At 42.7% G+C, this 27,168-nt stretch overlaps 2 protein-coding genes across 5 annotated transcripts in view; both read right to left on the minus strand.

The window, feature by feature from the left end:
- Pacs1 (phosphofurin acidic cluster sorting protein 1) overlaps positions 1-20,895 on the minus strand; it is a 131,957-nt gene extending 111,062 nt beyond the window's left edge. The window contains 1 exon segment of the mRNA NM_134406.1: positions 20,446-20,895. Coding sequence (NP_599233.1) covers positions 20,446-20,795 — 350 coding nt within the window. The 5' untranslated portion in view covers positions 20,796-20,895.
- Positions 20,896-21,843: 948 nt separating this feature from the next.
- Positions 21,844-27,168, minus strand: part of Sf3b2 (splicing factor 3b, subunit 2) — a 40,910-nt gene continuing 35,585 nt past the window's right edge. For 3 of the 4 annotated variants that reach the window (XM_063286842.1, XM_063286841.1, XM_008760105.4), the window contains 2 exons: positions 22,748-23,033; positions 21,844-22,443 (listed from right to left, as the gene is read on the minus strand). In XM_063286842.1, the coding sequence (XP_063142912.1) occupies positions 22,372-22,443; positions 22,748-23,033 (358 nt within the window). In that variant the 3' untranslated portion in view covers positions 21,844-22,371. The remainder of the gene's footprint in view (positions 22,444-22,747; positions 23,034-27,168) is intronic. The other variant, NM_001106326.1, reaches the window with a different exon arrangement.

The following is a 27,168-nucleotide window of genomic DNA, read 5'->3' on the forward strand; positions in this document are numbered from 1 at the left end:
CTAGAGAAGTGGAGGCAGGAAGTTCAGAAGTCCAAAGTCATCCGGCACAGAAGGCTGGAGGCCAGCTCTGGCAATGAGAGTAGATCTCAAACAAACCAAGTAAGAGGCTAGAGGCAGTTCAGCAGTTAAGAGCAGAACTGTCTATAATTCCAGTTCTAGGAGATCTGACACCCTCTTCTGGCCTTCGAGGATACCAGGCATGTATGTGGTACACAGGCATATGCTCATTCACATAAATAAGAATACATTAATTATTTTAAAAAGAAAAGTAAAACAAAAACAAAATATCTCTAAGCTGAAGGTTTCTTTCAACAAATAAGCAAAAGTCAAACAGTTAAGAGGCGTTAAAGACTAAGACTCAGAATCAAAAGAAGAAAATGAATATCAAGCTTTTTTAAAAACTCATAACATAGTTGAGGTGAGCTCAGGAAGCAGAGGCATGGTGAGACCTATCTCAGCAGCAGCAGCAAGAACAAGAACAACATCAAACAACAAAAGCCACTTTAGGGTATTCAGATACACAATAAATGTAACATCCTATTATAGTGAAGGTAAAATGTTCTCAACAAGTAAGTCTGAAGAGTGGCATGGTGGTGGAAATACCTCTGAAGTACTTTCTGGACCATGGCAACAACTGCAAATAGTACAAAATTTGGTGGCAGAAAAAAAAGCAAAAAACAAAAGAATGTCAAACATCTTGTAATCTACATGTACACAACAGAGAAATGACTAGTTTCCCACATGGTTTCTAACATTCATGTAAGTGACTGAGTGCTTAGCTCTAACAGGACAACTGTAACAGCTCCCTACTAGCTCACAAGGTTCAGGGACCATCTTGAAAGAGGAGGATGGAAAGAAAGAATTAAGAGTCAGAGAAAGGGGGCTGGGGATTTAGCTCAGTGGTAGAGCGCTTACCTAGGAAGCGCAAGGCCCTGGGTTCGGTCCCCAGCTCCGAAAAAAAAGAACCAAAAAAAAAAAAAAAAAAAAAAAAGAGTCAGAGAAAGGGAAGAAGAGTTGTAAAATGGTGTCTTTTGGACTTGAGATGGCCGTTATACTCAAAACAAGAGTGGATACTTGTGGCACAAGATCAATTCAGTCAAAATAGTCAAAATTACAGCACAAATCGGTGGAGGGGGTGGAGGGAGACTCACAGGATCTTACCTCTAGCTGAGAAGCTATTAGCAATTGATCCAGAATTGACAGTCCATTCTCATTGGTGGGGAGCTAGGGGTTGGGGGTAAGGAGCTGGGGGTTGGGGATGGCGAACACTGGTAGGAAGCCCCAGTGGATGGCTACACATACACACAAACACAGGCAGTACTAATGGGACTCACTGAGTTATTAAAACAAGGGGCTGGGGATTTAGCTCAGTGGTAGAGCGCTTACCTAGGAAGCGCAAGGCCCTGGGTTCGGTTCCCAGCTCCGAAAAAAAGAACCAAAAAAAAAAAAAGGGGGGGGGGCGGGTGGGGAAAAAAGTTCACTAAATTGAACTTACTAAATTGTATACTTTTCTGAGTACATATGACACTTTCAGTAAAGTTTTTGTTTGATTTTTTTTAAATTAGGTATGCAGCATGGAAGTAAATCTTTGTATGTGAAAGAATCCCAAATTTTACTTTTATCAACTTTATAAAATCAGCCTTCTTTATAACAAACCAGCCTTTGGTCCCACTCACTTATGTCAGTAAAAAGCAGTTTGCAATTATCTAAGTCTCACCCAAGCATGTTTGTTTCTTTAATCATTTAGCATAAATATTCCATGAATGTAAACTCCATGCACATAGGAGAGATTTCACTCTATTTTGTTCAAAACCTAAAAAGATTAACTATTTTGGGAAATCATATTCCAGTAGCATTGCCACATATCGTCTGAGTCACCAAAGCAACACACCTAAATTAATCTCTATTCATAGATGTCATATCCACAAAGATAAAGCTACCTGTACCTGCAGGCACACAATGCTATGGTTCCTAATACACTGAGTGCACTTAACATCTGTCTCCTAAGAAAGACACACCTCTTGTTTCCTCTGCATTGCTGTGAAGACAATGCAGAAGCATCAGAAAGCCTTCTTATCTAAGCATTTCATTTCAGAATAGAAAGGGACCATATAGACTGGGTTGAAAACCAGTTATAAGCCACCAGTCTAAGCTGGGGATGTAGTTCATACCTATAATCCCAGAACTCCAGAAGCTGAAAACAGTCAGAACTATAAAGGGAGTGAGACCTTGTCTCTCAACAAATAGAAAAAAATAAATCAGTTTACCACAGGAACTATAAAGAGAACTCAAGAATTCTAAACCCAGAACTTGGTAACTGCCCTTTTAATGATGCTCACATCATTCAAATTCTAAGACGAGTAAAGACAATTAAGAATGTAAAGAACCTAGCACCACCCCTGACCTAAAGACATGGATCACACACCCAATCTAGACACAGTAAAGGGAACAGGAATGCAGAGTACAAGATCTGAGTCCCTTTCACGTCAGTGAGATACAGTTTGGCATCCAGGAGCAAAGGGCCCCATTATTTTTCTGTTCTCTTTCAAAAATAGCTCCACCTTCAAGACTACACAAATTAGATCACTCTGCAGCAGGACTCCTTCTTGCTGAGCTGCTAGGTCAGACAGGAAGTATGCTACAGCAACCAACATGTTTTTGAATTTTCAGTTTCACTAGGTTAGTAACACAGGAGTGAAGCTACTGTCACGATGACTTCTGTACAAATCACCTCTTCAAAAGCATCCAGTAAACATAGATCGGAGTGAGCTCCCACAGACTACACACACAGAACTAGAGGTGCTGAGACTGAACTGCGTCAGTGGCTACATCATGGTCTAAAACACATGAACAATGTTAAGTAGATCTTTCACACATCAAGTGCCGAGCTACCGATTCTCAATGGAGTGAATTTCCAGTTAACCTCAGATGGCAAATGTGGAAACAAATTCCAAAACTGCTCTGAAGATGCCTGTGATAGCTGCTGTTTTCATGGTGGCGCTAAGAGAGATGGTTTAAGAATGACTTCAAACGAAAGCAGAAAGCAAAGACGATGCAGTTAAAGATGAGATGTTGAAGGTGGTGTTGAATCTTTTTCCTCTGTCATATCCCAAATCTGGGAGAAAATGTGTTCCCACCTGCTTCTACTTCTGTCATCACAGCCTCCTACCACTGTGACCCCACTTGCCCCTGCCCTTTTCCCTGGGTGAGCGTGCAGAGGCCAGTGGCTCTGCTGAGGCTGAAGTAATCATAATGCCTCTCTTCTAGCTCTAACTTCAAATGACTCAAGGTCAAAGCAAGAGTTATGCAATGACCAATAAATTCTGTTGTGTCGGTGGTAAAGCACTTGCTTTGTCTCTCTCCAACATTGCAGAACAAATGATGTATACACCTATATGTATGTGCTCTCTCTCTCTCTCTCTCTCTCTCTCTCTCTCTCTCTCTCTCTCTGTCACACACACACACACACACACCCCTGTCCTTTAACTTCTCTGATTTTACCTTCTATAACTTTCCCTCTTATTTATGTAGTTCTAGCCACACTACTCTCCTGAATATTGCTGGTACCTACCAACACTTTCTCTACCAGGAAGGCTCCTCCCAAAAATTTACTTGGTATGGCTTACATAATCAAGTGCTTTACCTGGCTTGCTCAGCTCTCAGGTTTTCTGGACTATCTTATTTGTGTGACCAGAGGAAAATCCCAAGTGTTGTTTCTCAAGTGCCAGGTACCTTGTTTTATTTGTTTTTATTTTTAGACAGAACTTCTTACTGGGATATGGGTCTTGCCAAGTCAGCTAGGCAGCTAGCCGGTCATCTCCACCTTCTCACACCACCATACAGATCAACTACCTCCTTTAAACTGCACTGCTGTCCTCCTTCTCCTCACTCAGCTTCTGTTTCTACTCTATTTGGCACACCCTGCCATTTTTTACTGTCTGATACCCACCTGTCCCTAGAGGTAAATGTAAGAGCTGGAATTTCTCTGTTTTATTTACCATTCCGGTCAGATCAACAACAATAAATGGTACAGAGCATTTGCTTAACATGTGTCTTTTCATTAAAAGATGGCACTAAGGAGAGGCAGGTAGAGTAAGAGACATCAAAACTCATTCAGCCTAGAACAGGCAAGTGGGAAATCAAAATTTAAAGTCAAACCATTTCTGGTTTTTTTTTTTTGTTTTTTGTTTTGTTTTGTTTTGTTTTTTCTTTTTTTTCTTTTCTTCAGAGCTGGGGATCGAAGCCAGGGCCTAAGCGCTCTACCGCTGAGCTAAATTCCCAACCCCCAAGTCAAACCATTTCTAGACTGTCACTTAAATGAAACTGCTACAGACTTTTTCTTCAGATACATAATAAAAAGAAATATCTGTGTGAGAAAAGAGTGAGAACAAGGGTGAGACAGCGAGTGAGAGACATACACCATAACCTTAAAATTATTCTTAAAATATTTTCTTAAATGCATTTCAAAAAGATGAAACTTCATTCAGGGCCATGGTATCCATTTATCAGTGGCACCTAGATTAGGCTCTACTGGAACGTTAAGTAAGTAGATCACCTTTCTAAGTTCTCAAGCAACCAAACTAATCTTATACCTTACCTTAGGCTTACAAGTCCTTTCCCATTTGCAGTCCCATGAGCTGAGCCTGTTCCCCAATGAGATAACCCTTTCTTTATGCTCCGTGGAAGGAAAAGTAATCAAGGATAAATGGACAAAGTTTCAAAATGTTACTATTACTCTTTATTATATACTTTTAAAGGAAAGCATTTGGACTCTCCAGTGATAAAAATAAAGTGATTATGATATTACATGTACTTAATAAACAATTCTCTCTGTTAAAGGAAAGGACATAAACAACTTTACTGCTCATCTTAGTAGCAGAGAAGAAATACAATTAAATCCATTAATAGCCTCAAGAGTTAAATTCCCAGTGGACCTTGTTTTCATTCAGAGCAAAAGTGGTACACAGCAGAGACATCAAAATACTGCAGCAACTTGCTGCGTATTTTAAGAAGATTATTTTATTAAACAGTGGTAATATTTATGGATATTTCACTAGCACATTCCACTGTCCATGACAAATCCAAGGACTAAGTGAAAACATGCTTGTGAAGACAATGCCAATGGCAGCTTGTGAGTCAGATCAGTGGAGGACACTCCTTCATACTCATAGTCTCACCGACGTTCTCTGGTGTGAAGGTGACAACATCAATGGATATAGAAGCCCAAACACCTTACATATATTTTACACTTTTTCTCCTCATAACAAAGTAATAGTAGATGAGGAGTATCCTCACCTTAACTTACCATGAAAAAGGGGGAAGGGGTAAACAGGCTAATGTAACCAAACAAACAGTGCTAAAACACAAACACATATACACATACGACTAATTCATAGTATGCATTTCTATCTCTAAATGACCTTCAGTGTAGTGCTTGATTCCCTAAAATTACAAAGATTCTATAATTCCCATTTCTCTGGAGCACAATCTGGAAAAGGATGTAAACAAACTATTCCCTGTTCTTAAACACCCAGCCCTCAATCTCATATTCATACTCGCAGGCCATAATGCCAGCTGTCCTTAGTCAAAACTTCAAAATCTGTCCTTCCTTCCTATCTTGTTTTTTGGCTGTTTGTTTTTTGTTTTGTTTTTGTTTGTTTTTCTGAGTGGTGGGGACTAGTCCCAGGCACTGTACATGCCAGGTAATACTTTACCCCTGAGCTATACCACCAGTCCTCATTATTAATATTTTTCAATTAACTGTTTCATGGTATATAAAAAGCAATGGAGAAAGAGGTTGTGCTTACAAGAACCAAAAGCAAATACATGAGTGTGAATAACTATGCACTATGTACAGTCAATATTATTCATCAAGCTCCTCTGTCCTGAAAAACCTGGTTAGTCACCATGACCCAGACTCAAGAAAAAATTAATCTGCTTTAGACACCCTTAAAAATTAGCAGCAAGGGGGTTGGGGATTTAGCTCAGTGGCAGAGCACTTGCCTAGCAAGTGCAAGGCCCTAGGTTCGGTCCCCAGCTCCAAAAAAAAGAAAAAAGAAAAAAAAATTAGCAGCAAGATAACAGGATCACAGATTTCCAAGCAAAATGGTAAAGTCTTGGTGCTGTTAAAGGAAAAAATTAAAGCTAGGTATAACAGCACACACCTATAATCTCAGTCCTTGGGGTTGAGGCAGGAGAACCACAAGTTTATAACAAGCCTCTGTCCAGAATGAGAAGGAAGGAAGGAAGGAAGGAAGGAAGGAAGGAAGGAAGGAAAGAAGGAAGGAAGGAAGGAAGGAAAGAAGGAAAGAAGGAAAGAAGGAAAGAAGGAAAAAGAAAGGGAAAAGAAAAAACACAGGGATGATGAGGAAAGTAATGAGAGAGGGAAGGAAGAAAGGGGGAAGGGAACAAAAGAGAGATGAAAAGAAATAAGAAAAAAGACACTCAAAGATTACAAAGCTTTAGGAGAAGCCATAAGGCTATCACATTTCTTCTGTAAAAGGAGAATAAGATTCTTCTGTAGTTTGAAACAAAAAGGAAAACGAGGAGACAAAAGAAAAGTATCAACTCCAACTTAAATCCTTACTTTCTTTGAGTTGCTCAGCTTTCTTTGACTAAACTGTGAGCTGTAAACCGGTTTAGTTGCTTTTCTGGCAGCCAAATAAAAGCTACAGAAGTCAGCAGGTAAAAGAGAGAAGCTGTCAAGTCAAGCTGGATCAAAACAAAGTTGTGGTTTGCAGGCGGGGCCTGAGCCATCGCTTCCGTTCAGTTCATGTAAGTGAGTGAGCAAGATGTAGCAACAGAATCCCAACCCCGCTACTTCTTCAGACCAAAATACTTTGTTTTAGCTTTCTAGTCTAATATGCTTGGGGGCTGGCAGGATTTGTGCCTACAGTTGACTCAATCAGGAACAGTGGTGTTAATCTGTAATCCCAGTACTTGAGAGACTGAGGCAAGAAGATGGAGAGTTCTAGGACAGTCTGGGAACTACAGAAAGACTATGTAAGCAAGCAAGCAAGGAGGCAAGCAAGCTGAGATGAACCCAAGATCCTGTGATAATCCCAGTAAGAAATTAGAATCTCAGGGCAGGATAGTACTCACTTTTAATCCCAGCACCCAGGAAGCAGAGGCTGGTGGAGCTCTGTGAGTTTGAGGCTAGCCTGGTATACACAGTACATTCAAGGACAGCCAAAGCAAACAGAACCTGTCTCAAAGAAAGGAAGGGAGGGAGGAAGGGAAAAAGTGAGAATGAAAGAAACTAATAGGCAAACAAGGACAATAAAAATAATTAAATGTATTTTCTATGTGTAACACATGCAATTAACATATCTTAATCCTACTTAATTCTCACAGCTCTGTGGAATAATTATTATACATATTTTATAGTTGATAAAATGGAAATATTAGAAAGTTTAAATAATTTGCTCAAAGTTACTCAGATACTAAATAGCAGAGTCAAAATTCAAATCCAGGAGGACTCCAAAACCCACACTCACAGTCACTATATTAAGCATCCCCATGGCACCCATAGTGGTATCAGAACAGCATTCTATAATTCCAACCAACCAAGTATAAGACAGCCCATGCATACTACTGTTAACTGTGAGAACAGGCAGAGCTTAGAGAAACAAATTTATATAGAAATTTCTTCTGTTCTTCTTCTGACAGTCACAAGTCATGAGAAGAACTCCAGCTCTGCTCATCTATACTGTGTGGCTAACAGAAATGTCACCCCAAGAGTGATGAGAGGCTTTGTCTGGTTTGGTGGTTCTTACATCTAGTTGTCAAGGACTTGGTTGTTTCCAGTTTCATCACATTCAGTAACAGGCCAAAATGCAAATCTTTGTGAAGACCCTGACCAGCAAGACCATCACCCTAGAATTGGAGCCCAGTGACACCATTGAGATCATGAAGCCCAAGATCCAGAATAAAGAGGGCACTCCACCAACAACAGCAGAGGCTCACCTTTGCAGGCAAGCAGCTGGAAGATGGCCCACTCTTTCTGATCACAACATCCAGAAAGAGTCAGCCCTGCACCTGCTCCTCCATCTAAAGAGTGGTTATTAATTCTTTCCCAGTAGGCAGTAATGGCATTACTCTGCACTATAGCCATTTGCCCCTATTAAGTTTAGAAATTACAAGTTTCAGTAATAGCTGAACCTCTGTTAAAAAATGTTAATAAAATTTTTGATGCATGGTAAGCTAAAAAGAAAAAAAAGAAAAAAGAAAGGAAGGAAATGTTTTGTCTCATAAAACAAAAACAAAGTGCTGGAGAGATGGCTCAGCGTTTAAGAGCACTGACTGCTCTTCCAGAGGTCCTGAGTTCAAATCCCAGCAACCACATGGTGGCTCACAACCATCTGTAATGAGATCTGATACCCTCTTCTGGTGTGTCTGAGGAAAGCTCCAGTGTACTTATATATAATAAACAAATAAAATCTTTAAAAAAAAAAACCAAAACAAACATCTTCTCAGAGAGTCTTGCCTTCTTCTGAGGTACTAATCTCAGGTACTAAGATCCACTGCACACAACAACTCACCAGGAGCATTCCTAACTAGCCTGTCCACCAGGTGCATTCCTAACTAGCCTGTCCATCAGGAGCAGCCAATACCCAACATTCCCAATGTTCCCCTGCCCCCTGGACTCAGAATCCGATCTGTGATCTGTCAGTGGTGCCCTTTCCTGGGTAAACAGGTATTCATATTGTCACTGGAAAAGTAACATAATACTTGGCAATCCCAAAGAGCCAGCTACCATAGAAGTTCCAAAACTGAGCACCTCAGCCAAAAGCAACTGCAAGAAGAAGATCCCTAAGGACTAGTATGCCCAAGTCTATGAGGAGGACGGCAAACGATGCCTGTCAGGAGAGGGTCAGTCACATTTTCAGGAGGTGTTTCCTGTGCCATGGGAAAGGTTTTGTCTTGTCACTGTTTTAAGGTCTCATTCTATAGTCCAGTGGTTTGTAATATACATAAACTGGTCTAGAAGTGAGAGATTGTCGAGAGAACAGTGGCATGATTAGATGTTCTTTTCTAAAAATTAATTTATTTATTTGAGACAAGATCTATTATACAGTTCTGGCTGCCCTGGAACTCCCTATCTAGACCAGGCTGGCCTTGAGCTCACAGAGATCCACCTGCATCTTCTGTAGCCGGCCTTTGCTACTTTGTGGGTTCTTCTTTTTCCTACCCTTTGTCCCTCACCCCATCTCACCCCCTATACAGGAGAGAAAGAATGGATAGAGGGAGAGAAATAGAGATCTTTGAATCTAACTTCTTGTCCTTTGTTTCTTCTTTGAGCATAACTACTAATAAAACTGCAACCAATCTCCCTGAATGACCAACATCCACCGACCCCACTCTGTAAAGTTCCCAGAATTCCAAACAACACATAGTCACAGAAACCATCTGCAGCTAGCACAAACATGCTTCTGCTAAAGCAGGAGGCAAATTATACTCAGCTGCTGTAGACAGTCTAAGGGAGCCCCACAGTCTTCCTCTCAAGTACTAGGATTAAAGATGTGTGTCCATCCGGTTATTCATATTTAAAATACAATCCTGAGCAATATATGTGCATACATGTGTGTGTGTGTGTGTGTGTGTGTGCGCGCGCGCGCGTACGCACGCCTGTGTGTGTGTGTGTGTAAAATTAAACCAGAATAAAAATCCACTGAATTGCCACTAAATAAAACCTGGGCTATGTTTAGGCTAGTGTGACCAAGGCGGGCATAGGAACAAATTACATTATGTGCAATGTATTTGAAAAGTGTCATGAAAAAAACAGGAAAGAGGTTGGGGATTTAGCTCAGAGGGAGAGCGCTTGCCTAGGAAGCCCAAGGCCCTGGGTTTGGTCCCCAGCTCCGGGGGGGGGGGGGGGGGAAGGAAAGAAAAAAAGTTATTCAATGTTTTGTTTTGTTTTGTTTGATGTGTGCTCTTTTTATTTTGACCCCCCTAATCATTTGAATATACTGTACATGTTAAGGTCCTCAGAAAAATTGTAAATCACAAAGTCTTATTGCAGTTATAAGCCATTTTTTTTTTAACAAGGAAAAAGAAATAGAGGGACAACAAGGTAGCTTGGTGGGTAACAAATGGTGCTTATTGACAAACCTGGCAATCTAAGGTGAGTCCTTAATTCCCCACATGGTGGAAGGAGTAGACTCCTTCAAGTTGTCTTCTAAACTCCACAAGCACAACGTGGCATACTACAGACAGACCAACTGACAGACTGACAGACAGACAGACAGACAGACACACACACACACACACACACACACACACACACACATACATACACACACACACATACATACACACACACACACACACACACAGCACAATGAATAGTTGTAATTTTAAAAAAAGAAAAGAAGGGAGCTGAGAAGACAGCTCAATGGATACAGTGTTTCCTGAACAGGTAGAAGGACCAGACTTCAGATCCCCTGCACTATGTAAAAGTCAAGAGTACTGCTTGTCTGTAACTAATTCTGAGTTTCTATGTGAAACTTAAGTTCTAAGTTCAGTAAGAGAACCTATTGGGCCAGCTTCTTAGTGGTTAGGAGCATTTGCTGTACAGTGATAAGGTCCACCAGCACATTCACAAAACCTGTTATGGTCCTATGCACTGAAAGAGTCAAAGACAGGACAATTGCTGGGGTTTACTGAATGTCAATGCTGCCAAAAAAAAAACCACAAACAAACAAACAAAAGAGCAAAAAGTGAGCCACAGGTTTGGTGAGCCTTCCTTAAAGAAACAAGGCTGAGTGATATAGAAAAGACAAAAGGAAATTCAAGAAATGCCCTCCTCTGGCCTCAGCACACACATTCATGAATATAAACCATACACACATCCACAAAAAAGGAAAAGAAAGGGGCGGAGGAGGTGTGACACAGAGAATAGCCATAGAGGAAAAATACCAGCCTCTGGCTCCCATATCTATGTGCATGGCAGATAGCACACATACACACACTAAACACATACACAGAGTGGGAGAGGAGAAAGGTTAGTCAAGTGACGTCAAATTAAGTAAATGATGACTAAGGTTCTAAGACTTTTGTGTGTCCTAAACAAGATTCAACAATACTATAATAAAGACAGTATTACACAGCTATGGTGCTATGGGAGGCAGAAGTAGGCAGATCTCTGTGAGTTAACATCAGCCTGGTCTACATAGCCAGTTGTAAGCCCAGCCAGGGCTACATGATCTAAGTCCCTGTCTTAAAAAACAAAACAAAACAAAACAAAACAAAACAAAACAAGCCAAAGAGTATCTCACCTATGAAAAGACTGACAAAAGGAAACTCAAGAAATGCACTGTTGTGGAGAATAACTAGAAAGAAAAACACAGGACTTCCTCAGAAAAATAACTTATGTAAGCTCCTAAGAGATGCTTAGCATATATATCAACTTCACCTCAAACCTAGGACATCTGACGTACATACTAATGTCCTGAGGGACAAAGGTCACAGAGAGGAGCAGACGGTATAGAAAAAAAATTTTTTTAAATCATGTCTCCCTGTCTCCCAAATTTGTAGCAGGTTGCTAATAACCATACAAAGTAATTTCTAAAATATGCATGGCCTTAAAAATTAAAAATGTTCTGGGCAAAACAACCTGTGGCTATTCCTGATAAAGTTCGCTTTACAGAACTAAAAGTATTTCAAGCAACAAAATGATAAACGAAAACCAGTTTAGTGAAGATGAGGTTCCTTGTAAGAAACAGGAAGCATGATAGTCAAAGTTCAAAAACTTGGCAAATTAAAAGAATTGCCCAGGGTCTGGAGAGGTGGCTCAGTGGTTAAGAACATTAGTTGTTCTTCTACAAGATCCAGGTTTTGCTGTCAGCACCTACATGGTGGTTCACAATCATTAGCAATTCTAGTTCCAGGAAATCCAAAGCCCTCTAATGGCCCCCATGAGTAACAGACATACATATGTGTACACACACACACACACACACACACACACACACACACACACACACACACACTAACTGAATCAATCTTCCACTATCAACACAAACTTATCGTGTATTGCAAAGAAAATAATGGTCCAACCCTATCAAAAATGAGTAGGCAAGGCCCTCGAGATGGCTTACCAGATAAAGGTGCTTACAGCATGACCTAAATTCAATCCACAGGACAAACATGAGAGAAGGATCAGACCAGACCCTGTAAGTTATCTTTTTAACCACACTTATGCTATGGCACACATGCATACACATCCTGACCAGCCTTTATTATTTTTTGGGTTTTTAGTTGTTATCCATTTCAACTAAGGTGAAAGGATATTTCATTGTGGTTTTGATCTGATAATTAGAATATTGAGCACTTTTTTCTTACATTTGTTGACCATTTAGAGGTCTTATTTTGAGAAATGTATTTGTTTAGATAAACCTTTTTTGTTTGTTTTGTTTTGAGACAGATTCTCTCTATGTAGCCCTAGCTGTCCTAGAACTCAATCTGTAGACCAGGCTGGCCTAGAACTCATCTCTGACCCTTGAGTGCTGGAATTAAAGGAATGCACCATCACACTTGGCAAATTTCCACATTTTTAAAGTCAAATTATTTTGAATTTTGGTTTTTGTTGCGAATTGAGTTCCTAGTAAATATTACTAAGTGAGATGCATAATTTGCAATTTTTTTTTTTTTTTTTTTTTTTTTTGGTGAAAGACAGAGTCTCACTATGTAGCCCTGGCTGCTGTCCTGGAACCTCTAGGAAGACCAGGCTGACCTATAATCCCCGGGACCTGCCTGTTTCTGCCCCACAAGAGCTGAGATTAATAAGAGTGTGCCACCATGCCCAGCTGAAAATATTTTCTTAACAAGCCATAAATATCCACACTAGAAATATTTAGACAACTTTTCCCCATGAAACTCATGTTATCTAGAAGGTCTTTCCAAGTCACTAAAAGGTTCTAGATCTGCCCTGTCCAGTATGGAAGCCATTAGGCATATGTGTCTAGAGTGACTTGAAACGGAACTGCTATAATGCCAGGTGGAGTGATGGACACCTGAAATCACAGCACTCCAGAGACTAAGACAGGAGGATCCCAAATTCTAGGACAGCCTGGGCACCATAGTAAATTCAAGGTTACTCAGAGTTACCCAACAAGATCCTATTCTCAAAAGCAAAGCAACAACAGCAAAAGAAGCAAAGGAAAGAATAAACAAGAAAGAAATGGAGGCAATGTAATGGAATAGCTATTTTTCTTCATTTTCTACTTTTGGTTTGTTATTTTGAAACTGGTTCTCACACAGCCAAGGATGACCTCAAACTCCTGCCTCTATTTCCCAGTGCTAGATTACAGGCCAACTAATGATCATGTTGGGCTGAGGAAGTAAGTTTCAATCAAAGCAGTCACAAATGGTTAATACAAAACAACTTTAAAACAAAGCATCTCATCTTAAAATATAAATAAGTGTCTATTAATATGTTGTTGGTTGTTTGACTGGTTTTTGTTTTCACAGATCTTTATTATTAATTACACATAGGTATGTAGCTGTCTTTTGCTACTTTGTGGGTTCTTCTTTCTTCCCCCCTTTCAACCCCCTAACACAAATTAAGAGAGAAAAGAGAAAAAAAGGACAGAAAGGGAAGGAAAGAGATAGATCCCTGAATAAAGTCAGGTGTCTGAAGGGGGTGATGTCATCATTAGACAACTTCCGCTGATTAGGGAACACCAAGTTCCATGGGACAAGTTTGATCTTTGCTGTCAGGATATCTAATTTAATTTCTTCTTGTTGTTTCTTCTTTGAGCATGACCTTTAACAAAATGCAACAACCAGCAACAACCAGCAACAACCAGTAACAACCAGCAACAACCAGCAACAACCAACCCAACCCACCTTTGGGGCCTAGCACTTACATACCTTCTAAAAAATCCCCAGAATTCCATATATCATATAATCACAGAAACTATCTGTACCTCACAAAATTATAGAGCACAAGGCAAATCATAGTCAGCTGCTGTGGACATTCTGAAGCAGCTCCATATCCTACACCTGGGGTTAAAATGGAAACACATTCTTATAATATTTCCAAAATTGTCACTACGTAAGTGTGTGCGTCTGCATGCAAGTACGTGAGATGAGAATGGAAGCACCCAGAGAGGCCAGAGGCATCAGGCCCCCTGAGACGGACTTACAGATGCTTAAAACCTGTCTGATATGGATGCTAAGAACCAAGCTTGGGACCTCGCCACCTCTCTAGTCCTTTGATTAGGTTTTTTTTTTTTTTTAAATAAATCTTTTTTTCTACCTTTTTATCTTTGGATTTATCTATTTTATGTGATGAGTGTTTTGCCTGCGCGTATGAATGTATGCCCACCACACGTGTGCATGGTGCCCATGGAGGTCAGAAGAGATCATCAGATTGGGGGTGGGAGGGCAGAAGTTAAAGACTATTAAGAGCAGCCATGTGGGCCCTCTGCAATAGTAACAAGTGCTCTTAACTGCTAAGCAATGCTCCAGTGCTGGTTATCTTTAAAACACAGTTTCAGTAGCTGAGGCTGACTTTGAACTCATTATGTATAGCAAAAACTAGCCTAGAACTTTGATCCTCCTGCCTTTGTCTACTAAGCACTGATTATAGTCAAGTGTCACAATGCCAGACTACTGGAATATTTTCAGAAATTACATTCTTGCTGGGTGTGGTAGCATATGTCTGTAATTCCAGCACTTTGGAGGTAGAGCCAGGAAAATCAGAAATTCACTGTAGCAAGTCTAAGGCCAACCTGGGCTACATGATAACCTGTTTTAAAAAGAAAAGAAATGGGTGATGAGATGCTTAGTGAACAAGCCTAGCAACCTGAGTTTGCTTCCTAAATGAAATGTAAAGGTGGAAGATGAGAATCAAGTCTAAAAAGTTCTCTGATCTCCACATATATAACATGGTAACCGCGCTCAGCCAAATAAGTATTTAAAACTGAAAAGGATTTTTTTTTTCTGGAGGTTCTTAAGCTAAGCAGCAATGTATCACTAGTTATTTGCACTTCCCAAGGAAAAGAGGCCATGTAAAGCACTGCCTTGGTGGGGACCCTTGACTGAGACTAGAGTCCTTTCTAATTTTCTAGTCAGCTTTCTAAACAATTCTAAGTTTCTATGTAAAGAAATCACTCTAGAGGAGCTATCAATACATATGCATCTGTGTTCTCTGAAACCTTCCTGCAGTGCTAGTGACTCCTGGGTCTGAGGCTAAAGAAGGAAGGATCCTGTGAGAGCTTGTCAACCTGGAACCACTTTGATCAAGGCCCTCTCTGAAAGAAGTTCTTAGGCCAGCTTCAATTCTGACTTTTCTCATGAGCACTGGAAACTATTCTGGCAAGTCAATTCCAGTTATCCTAGATTGCCCAAGTATTTCTAGAATGATGTCAGAGGCAAGCTAGGCCAGGACAGGTCTACTTTAACAGTTTCAAGTCCAGGCCAAAGCAGGACCAGTCAGTCTCCCCAGGCGAAGGAGTCAAAGGACACAACACAACACAGCACAATCTCTGACTTGCATTTCCCTCCTACAAGAGCAGAAATCAAGAATACTCAATGGTTTGGCCAAGAAACTAGAAAACTAGATTTGAAAGAAATCACAGTTGGAAGGTGTTGGCACAGGCCTTTAATCCCAGCATTGGTTAGGCAGAGGCAGGCAGATCTCTGACTTTGAAGCCAGCCTGGTCTCAGAGCAAGTTCCAGAACAGCCAGAAATTCTGTTGAAGAGAAGGAGAGAGGAGAGGCGAGGGGAGGGGAGGGGAGGGGAGGGGAAGGGAGGGGAGGGGAGGGGAGGGGAGGAGAGGAGAGGAGAGGAGAGGAGAAATCACATAACTACTGTGTTCCAACTATCTGTAAATCAATACATGTAAAACGGACTCAGTGAAAGTCATTCTCTTTCTCACTTAAGGAATCTGAGCTTCTACAGGGATGATGGATGATATTACCTTGATAGGGAGGATATTCTATTACAACACTCACAATGTGAAATTCAAATCTCCTAGGGCACAAACAATGCTTTTAGTACTTTCAGTGCCAGGAAGATAACAGACATCTCAGGAGCTCTCCCTTATCTGATCCACTGCATTTACTTTGCCTCTGTCATTAAGAAGTACGTATTCCTGTGGCTTTACAGACCTTTTTTGTATTTATTAAATGTACATCTTAGGATTGATGGTAAGTATTTGTAACCAACGGCTGGAAAGCCTAGGGCATGAAAGAGTCTGTCCTAACATACAGTCATCATATTGAGACTCCAGCTTGTGTGTGCTTTGGTGGTAAGAGTAGCATCCCTTCACAAGTACTTTTGTGCAAATAACATTTATCCTGCAAACTAGTCATGCCAGTACAGCTTGGTCAACCTCCTTTGGCTATAACACTTTTGTCTGATAAGGGTTAACTTTAGTAACTATGCTTGATATAATTTAGGAAGAAAATTTTGACTGATAGTTACTGAACTCCCTCCCAAGGTGACCACAAAGATAAGGACATTCAAGTGTGCTTTGAAATGAAGTCCCAATTTGATACAGTTTATATGTTATACAGTAGGGCATAGATCAACTCCTCATCAATTTTATACAACTGAGAAATTTTTGTATGTTTATACAATTTAATAATTTTCTGCCATTCCTAACTTGAGCAATTCAAAAGAGAAAATATGAAGAGAAAAAATCTCACCTTACAAAAACTGGAGACTCTAAAACCTTCCTTTATCATGAGCAACATGCCACATACTCCCCTCCCCTTCCCACCTCACTCCAGGCCTCTCCTTGTCACACCCAGCCACAGTAGAGGACAATTCAGTTGGGGAGGGGAGCAACTCCAACTCTTAAAGCTTTGAATTTCGTAAGGGAACAGCTACCTATTCATATAACAACTTTTGCTTATTTTTGGTGTTTTAGTGTTCTCGTGTATCCCAGATAGGCTTCAAACTTACTCTATAACTAAGGGTAACTGAATTCCTGTCTTCTCTATGTAAATGCTGGGATAGAAGTATGGACTGCCACACCCAGACTTACATGGGGCTGACACTGACATGCCTCGTGCATGCTAGGTAAGCACTCTACCAAAGGAGCTGCTTCCCCAGCCTTCATTTTATCATAATAAAGTCTTAAAGATAACCATATTTCACGATGGCACTTTCTGAGAAGTGAGAACAAAGGTGGGATCAGGGCCTTTCCCTTTACACAGTCTATCTTTCTACTCTGCTTGAGTCATGGGCATATGCTAACCATGTTTTCTTTTTTAATGCTGTTAATCAATGCAAAGAACAATTAAGACATTTTAAAGCCAACTGTTAAGTATGCTATTGAAAGTTTTAAAAATAATACTATCAATTTTGAGAATTTAGCAGACGTTAAAAACACATGCACCTAAAATCATCTAGAATGCTCACCTTTATTTAAATGTCCAATAAAGATTTTTTTTTCAAAAGCAAATCAAATTTTCTAAAGTATCAAAGAAAGCAGCATGATCTTCCTACTGTTCTGTGACACCCCCTCTTTTTGGTAGTAGGTAACACCCACTCTTCTAGTGCTGATTGCTTTTGGGGTTTTCCTTTGTCTATTCTCAAGAAAGTCTTGCTATTCCTTCCTTGGCTGGCCTGAAATTATGAACTCTGGCTGTCCTCGAGTCATCAATTCCCTGCCTCAAACTCTAAGTGCTCTAAGCATATGTCATTATGCCCTGCTCCCACAGTGTTCTCATGCACACCTTTCCTCAGAGTCACCATCAGATTTACATTTATAGTTGCCTATAGCTCATAGGCTTGTGTCTCACCGGAGTTGCATGAGAGAAGGTTAGTTCCAGGTTCTTTACAGAGCTGCGTGTTCAAGTACCAGGAGACAACAAACTAAACACTGACTTAATATTTAAAAGGGCCAATAGCAGGCCTTTTTCTGCCATAGGGCATTTTCCTTCTGAAGACAAAGAAGCATGCTCCAAGAAGTACAGTGTTTCACAAGATGCTGGAAGGTACAAGGATAATGGCTTGAAAGCAAAGTCATAGAAGGGCAGATTCAGGCCGGTAAATAAGACATAACCATACACATCTACATATATAGTGCCTACCCTGTTTCAGGAGCTAGTAATTTATTATTGCAGACTTTTTAGTAACCAAGAGTTCTTTTGGTCATACCAAAACTCAGCGGTGATTCTATTCACTCCCCTTTATGACAGCTTCTGCCCATCCATCCATGTTTTTTCAATCTAACAAGGTAGACAAGGCAACTACCCAAAGGCCACTCAAACACTCCCAGATGAGAACATATTTTCCTAACTGCAGACCCATGCAGGTGGAGCACAGGACTTTTATGTAAGGAAGAGGAGGAACAGCATACTCCAACAATGGACAGACCCAACAGAAATAAAAAGAGGCCTGCCCAGGACCAAAGGCATACCATCCCACAGTGAGTGCTAATTTGAGTTTGGTGTCATGCTAGGGCTCTGGCCAAAGTAAATTACTGTGGTTCCTGATCCCCTTAAAGGAGGACAGAGAAAGAGGACACTATAAATCAGTGCAGAGAATGCTGTACACAAAGGAATGAAAAGTGGAGAGCAGAAGTGGCAAACAGTCTAGCATCATCTCTTGAAGCTTCAAATCCACACTTTTCAAGCAGCAATTATACTCCTTTATATATACTTCATATATGTTTCATATATACTTATGTGGATATGTACAAATATTCATATAAATATATTCATATATATATGCATATACTTCATATATACTTCAAAGATTCTCTAAAGAAATTTCTGCCCAGGAACACAAATCCTGAGCAAATACATACATATATACATAACACACACACACATAAAACTGCCCATGTTAACAAGAAACAACCTAATCATCAGAATCAAATAGTAGTTCATATAATCAAGCACTATCCATTAGAGAAAGTACTAAAAACTAGAGCTACTAGACAATATTCATGATTTGCATGAGCCTGAGTTAAAAGTGACAGGTTACATATGATATGAGAACATTTCTACAAGCTCCAAAAAACACTGAAGCCAAGAGTAGTGGTCCACACCTGTAATACTAGCACAGGGAAGGTAGGAGGCAGACAGATCACTGTGAGTTCTAGGTCAGCCAAGGAAAGTAAGATACTGTCTCAAAAACAAAAATAAATAAATAACATACAAAACTAAAAAATATATTGTTTACAGACTCATATGTAGTAAAACTGTAATGGGGCTGGGGCATAGTTCAGAAGTATGTCAGGGAAGCCAGAATGTGGTTCAGGAAAGAACATGGAGAGTTTGGCAGGTGGGGTAATGCTCTCTATTTTTCTGTAATGACGTAGAAAGATGGGCTTGTTGTCGTTTTTCATGCCCTAGATACTGGTGTGATGTTGTGGTATGATGATGTTCAAAATAAAGGGAGAAAAAGAAAAGTCCCCCAAGAATTATATAGAACAACTGCTTTACCATAGAGAAACAAAAATTATGTCCAAGCATATTTTTTGACACCAGCAGACTTTAGGGTGGAACACCACAGTGCACCCAATCTCTGGCTGATGATCTGCCCTGCTGGACTAACAGGGTAAGTAAGGATAGAACCTGAGAATCAACTTGGGTTTGAAGCACAAAATGAACACCTCCAGGCACTTCTTTGTGCTTACTGGGTGAAACCAACCCTGCAGGCTGTCTTAATGCAGGGTCAAGCCCAACACAGTCCCCAAAGAATTATATAGAACAACTGCTTTACCATAGAGAAACAGAAATTATGTCCAAGCGTTATTTTTTGATGCAAGTTCCCAGACAGTTCCAACAGACAGAAAAATGGATTGAATTTAGGAACAGGGTAGTCATTTTGCAGAGCTTGTAGGAACCAGGAGATTCTGTGACTAGTATCTAGGGGAAAAGGAAATGAAAACTTACATTTGAGAACACACTCACCTGATGCCCCAAACTAAGAGCACAGAGTACCCAGAGAATGTGTGTGATATGAAGCAGATGATTGTATGTACTGAACCCCTAAGTGTTAACCAGCTTTACCTGCAACAGGTGACAACTGAATTTGACACATGCTAAGTACGTCGGGAAATAATTATATCAAAGCCATCTTTACCACATCTGTGTAACATTAACATATGTACAGCCCACGGGCGTTGGTGAAGCAGGAAGAAGAGCGACTTACTGACCGTAAGGAAGGTCAGATTCAGTCAGACCCAGCCAAGGAAGGCCACTGGGCTGGGTCCTGGAGGCCATCATTGCTCCAAGAGGACAGGAGGGTGGTCCAGGCCAAGGCAGAAGGTGGGGCTGCTGGAGAGGGCAGGCCCACACAACAGTCCTGGAAGGCCCAGGCGAAGGCAGCCCCCCACCCCCACCTCCAAGCCAGGACGATCTTGAAGTGGAGGACCTCCCCCCCTACTCGACCCGGAGAGATGGGGAGGCGGGGCCTGTCACAGAGCCAGCCTGGCGGTCCCCTAGGCCAACACCTTTTCCCACCCGCCCGTTGCTCACCTGGGCACGCAGCTGGATGAGCTCCGGTCCACCTCCCAGGTAGCATACAAATTCATCTGCACTGGGGCGGGGGTGCGGCCTGGTCCCGGACCGCCGGGAGGCGCAGAGCCCGAGGCCACCGCGACGGCCATGGAGGTGGAGGTGGAGGAGGACGAGGAGGAGGCGGCCGCAGCCGAGGTGGACGAGGAGGACGAGGTGGCCTGGGCCAGTTTGGGGGGCGTCGGCTGTTGCGGCTGAGATGGCTGCTGCGGCGGCTGCTGCTGCGGGGACTGGGCAACCCCAGAGCCCCGCTGACTGCTGCCGCCCCCGGCGCCTCCGGGACCACCGCCCGCCCCTCCGCGTTCCGCCATGGCCTGGCCAGGGGTGGAAGGGGCGCGGGGCTTACGCGGACTGCGGGCACGCGAGCTACTCGCAGGCTTCCCCCCCGCGGCGGCAGCGGCTCAGCGCGTCTCCTCAGAACGCCCGGCGGAGCGCGAGCCACCAGCGAACCTGCACGCACGCGCGGGCCTTCGCTGCGCGCGGTCCTCGCGCTCGCCCGCCGCCTGTTGCGGCCCGCGAGGCCCAGACACTGGGTGGGCGTGCCCGAAAGGGGCGGGGAGTCGCAGCCCCACCCAGCCGGGCGCCGAGGGGCGGGCCAGGCTGGCACTCAGCCCCGCGGCCTCTGGGAAGGGGCTACAGCCCGCGCGCTCTCGCAGCGCGGCCCTTGCGTCCCTTGCAGGCCTCTGGCGTGATGGCTCCGCGCCCCTCCTTCCTCCACCCCCGTCGGGCGGCCGCTACCCCGCCAGCGGAAACCCGGGTTTTCCGGGGCGCGGTCCCGAACAGGAGAGGACTGTACGGGAGCGCGCTCAGCCCCTGAGATCTGCAGAACACGTAGTGGAGGCGGACCGCGGCTGGTCACGCGTTGCGCGGAAATTGGACAGCCCGCGGTGGCGACCCCTTCTGTGGGTATTTCGCCCATTTCTGTAAAAGGAGCAGTAGGTAGAGATCCAGGGACCGGCCACCACCTCTGGAGCTTAAGTTCCCGCTTGAGGGTAGGCAGGAGCCAGTGAGCTAAGTTTGGCTAGGTCCAAGAGCCATTCTTGGTACAGCGCCCCCGACACAGCCTTCTTTACAAAGTCCCAGAGTGCCTCAGTGCTTTCTCAATTCCTAAAATTCTCTCAAGGCCTGATCAGCTGCCATCCCCACACACCCCCACCCTACCTAGAGCTCTTGCACCCTCCTACACCCACACCTTCTCCACAGTACTTGAGCAAATGTCATGGAATCCTGTGCTCCAACCTAGTCAAGTTTTTCAAAAACTTCTCAGAACTCAGGGATGAAGACTAAACAAGCCCTTCAAACCCTACACCTACAACCCACCCACACACACACTAGTAAATCCAAGTAGTTAGCCGGGACTCTGGAACAATTTAGATTTTATTTAGATACAGATGTTCTCCAATAGTAAGAAATAGGCCTTTCTGCCACAAGGTCAATAAGGCAGGCCTGACCTGGCCTACTTCCCCAGCCTACAGTTAGTTACTTCCCAGCCTAGCCAGGGTGCTAAGCTGGCTATTTTTATTCCCCACGGACAAAGCAGTAAGGTCAGCCCAGACCTAAAGGTACTTTCCTCAGAGCCTTCATACACAGGAAGGGTAGGAGATAGTGAATTATCCACACAGTCATTTCAGCAACTACAGTCCCATAGTTCTGTGGGGCAGTCTGATTATAGGCAAGAAGTATATTCTTTTGCAGAAGCTAAAAAAGAGAGAGGTTCAAGAGTGCCTGTATTCATTCCTCCTTGGGAAACAGCTTTATTTACAAAACAAGTCTAAAATAAGAACAGGAAGTGACAAGCCTAGGGAGTACAGAACTAGCTTCAGGAACCCACATAGAAAGCCCAGACATACAAAGGGCCTAAAGGAAGGCCAGGTATGTGAGAAGGACCTAAAATTTGAACTCCTTGTATTTCTTGCTGCCCCCACGACTGTCCTGGGGCTGAGCTTTCCGTTTCTTTTGCTGTAGGAGAAAGAGAGAGAAGTTACAATAGGTTAAACAACCCCCAAACAGGAGGCAGCCTGACACAGACATATAAATTAAGGAAAAAAAGCACTGAAACCACAGTCTTCTCTTCTCCGTCAGATCTGGATGACTTTCTTACTCTCCCTAAGCCCCAGTGTATTTGAGACTGGAGCATCTCTAAGATCTTCAGGCTCAGAGAAGATAGAAGTGTGCAGTGAGTCCACCCACCTCTCACTCCTAAAGCAGAAAGCACAGACCCTACTCCTATCTGCCATTCCAAGGTTCCCAGGTTGCTTCCCACCTTCTGTTTGGCAGCATGCTCCGCCACCATGTCACTGAAGTCTTCTTTCTCGACTTGGGCCTGCTGCTCCCGGACATGCTCCTCATACTTCTGGGTCATGGCCATGGGGTCCAACTCCAACTCCTCGGGAGCCAGTGCTACTTCCACACCTTGCAACTCAGGGGCCGGGCCCTTCCGGCTCATAACCGTGGACATGTCATAAATGTGGGTAGATCCCATCATGGCCCCACCAACAGTGGCTGTCCTCTTCTCTGGCAATACAGTGAACAACTGAGGTGTCTCGCTCCTGCAAGGACAAGAAAGTAAGACCCAATAAGGGACAAAGGTTCTCCTGAGTCAAAAGAAATATAGTGACACTTGAATTCAAACAGAATCCCAAGAAAACTACGGCTAAAGGATCTGCCATTGAAGAAGGCCCATAAGAAAAGTTGAGTTGGGCTGGAGTGGCTAAGAGCACTGACTACTCTTCTAGAGGTCCTGAGTTCAAATCCCAGCAACACATGGTGGCTCGCAACCATCTGTAGTGGAATCCGATGCCCTCTTCTGGTGTCTGAAGACAATAACGGTGTACAGTGTACTTACATAAAACAAAAAAATCTTTAAAAAAAAAAGTAAAGTTGGGTTGGAGATGTGGAGTGGGGTCAGTGCTAATCCCACAGGACAGAATCTGTAAGAGGTACAGAGACAGGGTTGGGGATTTAGCTCAGTGGTAGAGCGCTTGCCTAGGAAGCTCAAGGCCCTGGGTTCGGTCCCCAGCTCCGAAAAAAAGAACCAAAAAAAAAAAAAAAAGAGGTACAGAGACTTAGCTAATTTTGAACCAAATTACAGAATCAGAACCATGACTCATAAGAAAAGGTTAGTGGACAAAGAGGCTAAAGTTCCATAGAGAGCTTTCCTACAGAGAAACTGTCAAAAGAACAGATAGCCAGCAAAATAGCACAGCCAATTAGAAATACTTGCTGTGCAAACCTGATGATGAGTCTTATCCCTGGACCCACATAAAAAAGAAAACCAATTCCACCAAGTTGTCCTGTGGGCTCTAAACCACTTGCTGTGGCACACTGGCACATCCACATGCCCACACAAACATGTCAAGTATACACACATAATAACAGTAATTGTTTTTTAAGAAAGATAGAAGTCAGGTCTGGGGCTGTACACCTTTAATATCATCACTTCAAAGGCAAGTAGATATCTATTAATAAGAGGTCAGCCTGGGCTACATACTGAATTCCAGGACAGGCAAGGCTATATATATACTAAGATGCTTCAAAAAATCAAAGAGTAAAAATAAATGAATAAAATACTTTCTCAGAGGTAGTACCTGAAGATCTAATGTTCCAGCCCTCCCAAAGACCAAGTCCTTCAGCCACTGATTTCAATTATGCTTAGAATAACACAGTCAAGATCAAACGGCAAACCCATTACTACCACTCTAGACCATGTGCTCTCCAACTCTTCCCATAGAAGAGGTCACTTTTTTTGTTGTTTTTGTTTTTCAAGACAGGGTTTCTCTGTGTAGCTGTCCTGAAACTCACTCTGTAGACTAGGCTGGCCTCAAACTCATTGGATCTCCTGCCTCTGTCCACCAAATGTTAAGGTTAATGGTGTGAGTCACCACTAACCAGCTAGGTAACTCTTGACACAGATGCAAGAAAAACACACTCATAAAGTAAAAATGAATACACACAGACACACACATATATATTTCGTGTGTGTGAGTGTTCTGTCTACATGTTTGTACGTGTACCATGTATGTGCCTGGTACCTGAGGAAGTCAGAACCTCTGGAACCTGAGTTACAGGTTGTGAGCTGCCATATGGGTGTTGGGAATCGAATCCAGGTCCTCTGTAAGAACTCTTAACTTCTGAGCCATCTCTCTGGCCTTAAAGGGCTGTTCCTTACTCACTGAATTAACCACCTCATTGGCCATCCAAACTCTTTATCACACCCCAAAGGATTCAAACTCTGTGTGCTGTCTCATTTGTTTTCTTTACTTTAATATGCAAAACTCAGACTCCTGCTTCCTAACAAGAAGCAGGGACTAGATTTACCGATCTAAATGAAATAAACAAAAACTGGACAAAATATATAAAGCTACAACTTTTCAAGGCAGCAAAGATGGCGAAGAACTATGATTACTCCAAGACAGAAAGCAAGTGGGAGGCAGAGGCAGCTGTGTTGGAACGCAAGAGCGCCACTGCTCCAGAGACCTTGTCTTTAAAAAGTTTACCCCAAAAATAAATAAATAAATAAATAAATAAATAAAATAAAATAAAATAAAATAAAATGAACCTTACAGAGGTGCTGAGTTTCCAGACCTCAGACCAGAGGAGACCCATACAGAGCTGAGAGGATTCTGTGAGTTGAGAATGAGGGTCAAAGTCTAAGGAGTTCAACACTGTCAGAGGCCACAGGACACAGAGAGAGCGGAAAAGCTCCTTCTTCAAGCACTGGGGGAGAGGAGTCTAAGGAGACATGCATGTGGGGATATTACCAATGCCAACCAGTTCCTGGAAGGATGAGCAATGGACAGTGCCCACTGCTCAGTCAGGATGCAGAATAGTGCCAGTTCCCACTATTCAAATGGAAACCCCTCCAAGTTCACAGAGCTTGTGTTAAAAATACAGAACTTCCTGACCTGACCACTGCCCTCCTAGTGAGGAGAACTATTTCAGCCCTACTAAGAGAAAACCAAAAACAAAGTTTCACAATATCAAACTATTTCTAAACAACCATGTAGTAATCAAAGGTGAAGATGGGGAGAAATACAAAAGGCTCCTGCCAATCAGAAACTATTCATAGCGAGGCATAGTGATGCTTATCTGTATTTAATCCCAGGATTTAAAAAGCTAATACAGGAGAATCATGAGTTCAAGGCCAGACTCCAGCCTCAAAAACCATGTTGGGGGACGGGGTTGTGTGTGAGATAGCTCAGCCATTAAGAGCACTAACTGTTCTTCCAGAGGTCCTGAGTTCAATTCCCAGCAACCATATGGTGGCTCACAGCAACCTATAAGGGGATCTGATGCCCTCTTCCGGCATGTGGAGGTATTATGTAGCAGAATACTCATAAAATTTAAAAAGGCCAGTTATAGCAGTTATAGTGGCACATGGCTTTTATCCCAGGACTTGGGAGGCAAGATAGGGGGATGTCTGTGAGTTCAAAGAAAGCCTGGCCTACACAGACAATCCCACACCAGCCAGGGCAACACAGTAAGTAAGACCCCATCTTGGAAAGGGTGAGGAGGGTTACAATCCATAATACCAATAAAAGCAATCAAAATCAACCCAGGAAGCTGGAAGCAGTGGCCTACACTTGCAATCCCAGCCCTGAGGAGGTAGATGCCAGAGAACCAATAGTTCAACCTACAACTGGTAAATGTTGTAATAAGCAAGCAAATACATACAATATCGGTACAGGGCCTAGGGAGACGGGTCAGCAGGTGATATGCCTGCTGTGAAAGCATGGGATCCCAAGTTCTGATCTGCAGACAAAAGCTGTCTCTAAACACAGCACCGAGCCAGTGGAGACAAGGGCAAGCAACGGGTTCAGTGAGAGATCCGATCTCCAAAAATAAGAGGGCAATCAAGAGATGAAGACACACACAGACACACACCACAGACACACTGACACAGACAGACAGACAGACAGACAGACACACACACACACACACATACACACACACAAAGGGGGGGGGGGTAGGTCAGAAAAACAGTGAGACAGAGATAAATTAGAAAAATACCAAGCCAGGCAATGGTGGCTCACGACTTCAATCCCAGCACTCATGAGGCAGAGGCAGGTGGATCTCTGTGAGTTCTAGGCCAGCCTGGTCTACAGAGTGAGTTTCAGGATGGCCAAGGCTACAGAGAAACCCTGTCTCAAAAAAACAAACAACAACAAACCAACAAGAGAAAAATGACTCGTAATATACCAAGGAACAAAGGTAATGATGACAACTGGTTTCTCATCAAAAATAAAGAAAACACTGGAGCAACATCTAAGGACTGAAGGGGGGAAATACTGACAACCTAGAATGTTCTATACAGCCAAACTTACTCAAAAATGAAGACCTTAAACCTTACAAAATCTGGGGCTGAGAAGATGACTAAGTCACTAAACTGCTGGAAAAGCATAAGGCCCTGGTGTTGATACCCAAGACCTACATAAAAAGTGTGCACAGAAATGCAGACCTGAAATCCAGAGCTGGGGAAGTAGAAACAGAAGAGTCCCTGGGGTTTCTAGCTAGCTAGCTTAGCAAGGTTCAAGGTGACCCTGTCTAAAATAATAATAGGGGCTGGAGAGATGGCTCAGCGGTTAAGAGCACCCGACTACTCTTCCAGAGGTCCTGAGTTCAATTCCCAGCAACCACATGGTGGCTCACAACCATCTGTAAAGAGATCCGACGCCCTCTTCTGGT

Source organism: Rattus norvegicus, chromosome 1 (assembly GCF_036323735.1).
Source record: "Rattus norvegicus strain BN/NHsdMcwi chromosome 1, GRCr8, whole genome shotgun sequence".
NCBI classification, from domain to species: domain Eukaryota; kingdom Metazoa; phylum Chordata; class Mammalia; order Rodentia; family Muridae; genus Rattus; species Rattus norvegicus.